General features: G+C 39.5%; 1 protein-coding gene across 1 annotated transcript in view; it reads left to right on the top strand.

Annotated features, from left to right (window-relative positions):
• TDRP (testis development related protein) overlaps positions 1–4,244 on the top strand; it is a 13,533-nt gene extending 9,289 nt beyond the window's left edge. Inside the window, 2 exon segments of the mRNA XM_009999174.1 lie at positions 841–944; positions 3,881–4,244. Coding sequence (XP_009997476.1) covers positions 841–944; positions 3,881–4,226 — 450 coding nt within the window. The 3' untranslated portion in view covers positions 4,227–4,244.
• The last annotated feature ends 2,854 nt before the right edge of the window (positions 4,245–7,098 follow it).

Raw genomic sequence — 7,098 nt, 5'->3', positions numbered from 1 at the left:
AGTTACCACCCACGGTGCAGCGATGTCGTTGGTGGGGAAGAGGTTCCTGGTGGAAAAGTACTTCTTCTTCTTCCCATTCTTCTTCTTCTTCTTCCCGAGTCCCAAACTTTTATACAGTTCTTGCCCACTGCCCCCCCCCCCCCCCCCCCCCACCCTGGGGGAGAGGGAATCAAACCCTTAATAATGTTGAAAAAGAAAATTTTTGCTCTGTGTTTGATGGTAGCAGTGAATTTAGAGAACAAACTGCAGTGCACCAGTAGCACATACTAGATTTCACTAGTGAGCCAGTGCTCTTACCCTTTTTGCTTCCAGGGCCACAGGAAGTAGTTTTGGTGACTTAAAAATACGAATAATGAGTGCAAAGCAGGTTAAATCCTAAGAGTTTAATAATTCAGCTAGCTGCCCTGTCTGTTGTGCCCCCTTCCAGCAATGACAGTTTCTTCGTTTGTTTGCTGAAACCCGTCAGACTATTTCCTAAGCTGCCTGGATTCCCTTCTTACAGTGATAAACTAAGATGGAGCCAGTAGCTCCTGCCTGCAGAAGAGCGTTCAGGAGCCCAGCTATACTCACTGCCATTCCCTGCCCAGCCTCTGGCACCGGCGAGGTTTTGTGCTCTGCCTGGCAGGCAAGAGCTCTTGCCGCAGTCACCCAGCCTGCTCTTCTCCAGAGCAGCTTCCCCCTCTGCAGGCGGTGCGGGGCCGCTGCGCTCCCAGCAGCGCGGCACATGGGGAGGCAGGGCTGTGGCTGCCCAGCGGGCACCCAGAGCCGGCACTGGCAGGCATACTCCGGGCTTCTCAGTCCGTAATTCACATTTATGAAGGTGTTTCCTTCTCTGTATAGGTTCAAGGTGCAAGTTTCCGGGGCTGGAAGGAGGTGACATCTATGTTCAATAAAGATGATGAGCAGCAATTGCTAGCGGGATGCAAGTCTCCCAAATCCAAAGGGTGAGTAAAACCAGGTGCTCTGTCTGCTATTAAAATACAGAACCTGGGAAGGGAAGATGGACCGCTCCCCACAGCTGTGCAAAGTAGTGCAGGTAGACACTGAGAAGCAGTGGTGTTCAACTCCTGGGAGTTAAATTGCTTGGTTAAAGTCCTAAATAGTTCAAATACAGGCTAAAGTACTTAATACATTTCCAAAGGCAGTTCTGTGTAATTCATTTTGGGGGGAAGTGTAACTTATTTTATAGAATCATAGAATCATAGGGGCTGGAAGGGACCTCGAGAGATCATCTAGTCCAACCCCCCTGCCAGAGCAGGGTCACCTAGAGTACATCACATAGGAACTCATCCAGGTGGGTTTTGAATGTCTATTATGTACATTTACTATTATTCCAGGTTTGGCATTTAAGGGCAGTTTACATGGTTACACTGTACATATTTGTCCTGAGATTCAACTGTTGCAAAGAAGTGGCAAAACTACTGACCACACACTTCACTCAGAAGCTTAACTATAACAAGCACAAAAAACCAAATACTTCTTGTAACTGAAGAGAGAAAGCTGCATGCAAAATTTTCTCTGGCAAAGCAGGAATTGTCAGAAGTGAAAAATCCATAGTAACACGGTTTTTCTTTGCAGGGTGAAAATTTTCTTCTTCTCCTCCATTAAGGCGCATAACATGAGCAGAGTGCCTTCTGAGAAGCTTCTGTCTCTGCCACACGAAGGCATGTCAGAGTCAAGGGGAAAAAGTTAACATGTTGTGACTTGCACAACAAGAGCTAAGAAAATGAAATGTAATCAATATCAACACAAGCTCTAGAAAGACATGACTGAATGAATACCTCATGGCTACTGCAGCCACAGATCCTGATTTCTAACAGGTTTAAAGTGCAATTAATTAGAAAAATCAAACTAACATACAAGAAATCACCTATAAAAAGCATAACAACTGTGTTTTTAAGCATTCTATAAATGCTACGTATATTGTATATAGAACGGGATGGAATGAAGGTCTCCACAAAATCAAAGCAGCTGTCCTAACAACTCAGCTCCCCTGAGTAAAATTCAGTACACTTCACCTTGTGCTTTTCTCTAGCAAAGGAAAAAACAGCTGCTTTCTTATGTTTCTATACTGAAAATGTTTGTATTTTATACAAAACAACTTAATAAATGCAACACAAAAATACTTCTTATGGTAACTATTTTGCAAATGAATTCTTACACAAAACACTGCTCTACAGTTATTGTAGAAAGCCCATTCCCAGTGGAGATTACAGAAGTTAATTCCTATGACAATTAAGATAGAGTTTTAGGAAAACACTAAGGTTTATTGGTTTGGTTTTACCTTGTCGAGGGAATTGCTCTTCTCACTGTGTCTTTCTGGGAGACTGTTTCCTGAGTCTGTACTTATAAGAGAGCCCCTTGAGTCAGCATTCCTCACACTGTTAATATTTGGAGTTGACACAGTGTATGGGGAAGCTAAAAAACCAAAAATATAAAAGTCTCAAGCTATATGTATACTGAAAAAAGTCACTCCATAGTTTAGTCAGACTTTTTAAACAAGCATACATGTGTATAACTTTTTAGAAGGCAAACAGTTAACTCCATTTAGTTACTTTTAATGAGACAAACTAATTCTATAGTTTCAAAGTAATTAGGTATGTACATACACACAAACTTAGGTACAATTACATACGCACGTGTATAACACATATGTAACAATGCATACACACTTATCATAGAATCCTAGGGGTTGGAAGGGACCTCGAAAGATCATCTAGTCCAACCCCCCCCTGCCAGAGCAGGGTCACCTAGAGTACATCACACAGGAACTCATCCAGGTGGGTTTTGAATGTCTCCAGTGAGGGAGACTCCACAACCTCCCTGGGCAGTCTGTTCCAGTGCTCTGTCACTCTTACAGTAAAAAAATTTTTTCGGATATTCACCTTGAACCTCCTATGCTCCAATTTACACCCATTACCCCTTGTCCTATCACTGGTCATCACTGAGAAAAGCCTAACTCCGTCCCCCTGACACTCACCCCTTACATATTTGTAAACATTGATGAGGTCACTCCTCAGTCTCCTTTTCTCCAAGCTAAAGAGACCCAGCTCCCTCAACCTTTCCTCATAAGGGAGATGTTCCACTCCCTTAATCATCTTCGTAGCTCTGCGCTGGACTCTTTCAAGCAGTTCCCTGTCCTTTTTTAACTGAGAGGCCCAGAACTGGACACAATACTCCAGATGTGGCCTCACCAATGCAGAATAGAGGGGGAGGAGAACCTCTCTTGACCTACTAACCACACCCTTTCTAATGCACCCCAGGATGCCATTGGCCTTCTTGGCCACAAGGGCACATTGCTGGCTCATGGTCATCCTCCTGTCTACCAGGACCCCCAGGTCTCTTTCACCTACACTACTCTCCAGCAGTTCAGCCCCCAACCTGTACTGGGACATGGTGTTGTTCTTCCCCAAATGTAAAACTCTGCACTTCCCCTTGTTGAATTTCATCATGTTTCTCCCCGCCCAACTCTCCAACCTATCTAAGTCTCTCTGAATGGCAGCACAGCCTTCTGGTGTGTCAGCCACTCCTCCCAGCTTAGTGTCATCAGCAAACTTGCTGAGGGTACATTCTATACCCTCATCCAGGTCGTTGATGAAGAGGTTGAACAACACCGGTTCCAGTACCGACCCCTGTGGGACTCCACATTTTATAGTAGAAAATGGCCATACTCAGTCCACTTTGATTTACCTGTGTTTAGGCTTGCATGTATACAAGGGTGTTTTTCCAAAGTTGAGAATAATGGATATGCTGCCCTAGGCTGACAACTGACTAGTGTTTCTTACTATAAAATGTAGTAAATTAATTAAATTATTATGAGCGACTATCACATGGATTGTTAAATGAAGACATTAATCAGTTGATCATTGTTATTTTCTAGAACAAACCTAAAGTTAAAGGAAGAGATGAAGTCTGAAAAGAAACCAGGTTTTTGGGACAGTTTGGTGATCAAGCAGAATGTCCCATCTAGGAAACCAGATGAGATTGAGGGGTGGGAACCACCACAGATTGCCACTGCTGACTCTACCAGTGATGCAGCAGCTACTTTAAGTGACTATACAGCCTGGTCAGGCTGGGAAGATGAAACCAAAGGCTCCACAAAATACACAAACCTGGCCAGCTCAGGAAACAGCTCCAGGTGGAGTATCAAATCAGCTGGAAAGCTGGTTAGTATTAGACGTCAAAGCAAAGGTAACCTTACTGACAACTGGGAAGAACTGGAATGATATTGGTAATGTGAATTACTTTATCGAGATAAAGAGAGAGGTTCCATGATTTACTCATATGTTTAAACCAAAATCAAATCTGCTAAATATTGCACCTTTATACAGTACTTTGTTTTATTCAGATTGTTACAAATTTTTGCTCACCTGATAGTAAATTTTCTTATTACATTGTTAAATAGCTACATTTTCCACACTGAAAAAAAAAAAAAAAAAGTAGAGAATCTATTTTGTGCCTATATTTCACATTCAGACTCTGCAGTATGTTGGATTGTTGGTTTTACCAAAAAATAGATATATATAATTCCTTACTGAATGTATACACTGGTTGTAAATTTGACTGCCTTATGTAGGAACTTCCACTAGCTTGAAGTCTTGAATTTTTTGTCATATGTGAGAGCCATTCAAAATTTCAGTTTTGCTGCTGTCCCTTTTTAACTAAGAATACTGATCTGTGGCTTGCAGGGAGAGTGCTTATACTTAATAGACTTGTTTTCCATATCTTCAACCTCAGCATATTCTTCAGCTTGTGCACACAACATGCTCAACTGTCACAATGTGCTATACTGTGGATGAATGGGAAAATACTATTCTAATATAATTTCTTCCATCACCAATAGTCAGGTTAGTCAGGTCAACTGACACTGAAAGAATTTTTGGTTGTTTTGTTTTTGTTTTGTTTTGTTTTTTTTTATACTGAATGTTGTTTGGCAAAGCTAAGCTTCCCAGTCTTTGAGATGCATGCTATGACAAACATAAAAATTATTGAAAATTTGGAAAGCAGCAGTGAGTAAAGTATAAGATCATCTCAGTATTCAATAGCTGTAGTCCTGAACCTAGGGATAAGTTGCTTCTTATGGAAGGGCATATGTTTTCATTTTTACAGTAGCTGATCCTTGTTCTACAAACAACTTTTTGTTCTGTACTGTGGTCTTTGTTCTCCCTCTGCCCCATAAGCAGTGATTGAGTTATACTTTGCCATTTCCAGGGTATCTGAGTACCTGAGCCATTGCAAGTATGTGCATGCACACAACTTCTGAAGCGTTTTTGTTATAAAGCTCTGTCTTACTAGCTACTGATACTTTTTTTTTTTTTAGTAAAAGAAGGTGTAGTGTTAAACTTGAGATTTGAAATGTATATAAGAATACTAAAAGTGCCTCTTTCTAGCATATTGTCTTTCATTAGCAGTACAGCTGATGTCAGATCCAAAGTTGGTGTCCATTTTGTTTATATGACCTATATAAATACTAATTTAACATTCATGGAAAAAATCAAACCAAAAGTTTCATAATAAATGAACAGTAGGCCTTTTCTCTCCTGATTGTTAAACTGGTATAACAGAACTGAAGACTTGTTGACTGCCTAGCAACATGGCCAGTACAGTCGGAAGATCAAAGTTAACATTTCAGAGAAAATCAGCATTTTTACAAGAAAGTGTATACCTTGAGGTAATGGATGTCTTTGAAACATATTTTTGCAAGAAGCTTATGCTGATGAAAAGGGATGCATGCCATTTCTTTCTAAGCTTGTACCTTGTTTCTCTTACTGTCACATTACTCTTTCTTAGCTCTCTCTTTCTCCTCTCTCCTTGAACTCACATATGGTTTTCTGGCTTACAGTTCCTGCATAGTTATTTTTTGGAGATTCATTTTGAGATGTGCCTGGAGGGAAACTGTAGCAAAATGTTTTCGGTTGTTTGTTTTTTTGTTTGGTTGGTTTTTTTATTAATAGGATGTTAAAAGATATTGTTCTTAAGTTTATACAAAAGAAAATCAAAGTTTTGTGCTACAAAACAGGATCTTGTAAATGTTTTTATAAAATTGGCATTATATAATAAAAAAAGTACTAATAGAGGAAAAAGGATTAGCATTTATATTGTATCATTTAGTCTGTGAGTAAACTCTGTATTTGCCTTTGGCAAGTACATATGCTGAGGTTAATTCTAGGAAAGACTAGTATTCTTGGGTAAAGTATGCTGCATTTTATAGTTTATGGAGTACCCTCTAAGGCATGAGCTAGTATTTAGTTTGGTTGTTGGTGCTGACCCAAAAGAATGGAAAAAGATCTTTAAGCAGCCTGCAATATTTTGCTCTCAAAGCTGGGCTGAGAACTTTTAATTTCCCTCCTGAAGAAACTATTTATACTGTGACCAGTAAAGGTTTTGCCTTGCACATTATACTGTCAAGTGCCTGTTTCTCACCCTGATGTGTTTGATGCACAGCTTCATTGCAACATTTTTTCAATATTTTTTTTTTAAATGGATGATAAAGAGTATGTCCACAGAGCTGAAGCCTATTATAAAACAAAATTACATCCAAGTGGGAAATTGAGATATATAAATGTAAAGTTTAACTCCTGGTGATGTAAATTTTGGTGTGCTTTTTAAGTGATATTTCCTCAGAAATAACCATTCTAAGGATGAACATTATTAAATTTAATATAATTTATTGTTATGCTTTAATAATGTATTTGTCTTTTGAAAACTCACTGGTGTGAGGGGTTTTTTCTCTTATGTTTATTAACTTGTCTGAATTTTCAGAATGGGGCCCTCTTTTCTTTTACCTTCTTTAGATTCTTAGCTACATGATACATTTACGGGCTTAAAGCTATACATAGCTCCATATGTGGAATAAGTGTAGAATATGTCCCTAAATATTTCTTTTGAAATTGCATTTCAATCTATGTGAAATGGTTTAGAAGAAGGTAGCATCAAGACTGTATGATAAGATTGCACAAAATAGAAGGTAGTTTATATTGCTTTCTCGTAGCCAACCTGCATGATTCTTGGCGTGGTTTTAACGGGATTTAAAAGCTTCATGTGGCTGTAACTAGTCACTTAACTCTAAGCAAAGTTCTTTCTGAGTATTTTTATTTA

Source organism: Chaetura pelagica, unplaced genomic scaffold (genome assembly GCF_000747805.2).
Source record: "Chaetura pelagica isolate M959 unplaced genomic scaffold, ChaPel_1.0 scaffold90, whole genome shotgun sequence".
NCBI lineage: Eukaryota > Metazoa > Chordata > Aves > Apodiformes > Apodidae > Chaetura > Chaetura pelagica.
The sequence above is the reverse complement of the archived record's forward strand: the minus strand, read 5'-3'. Positions and strand labels throughout refer to the sequence as shown.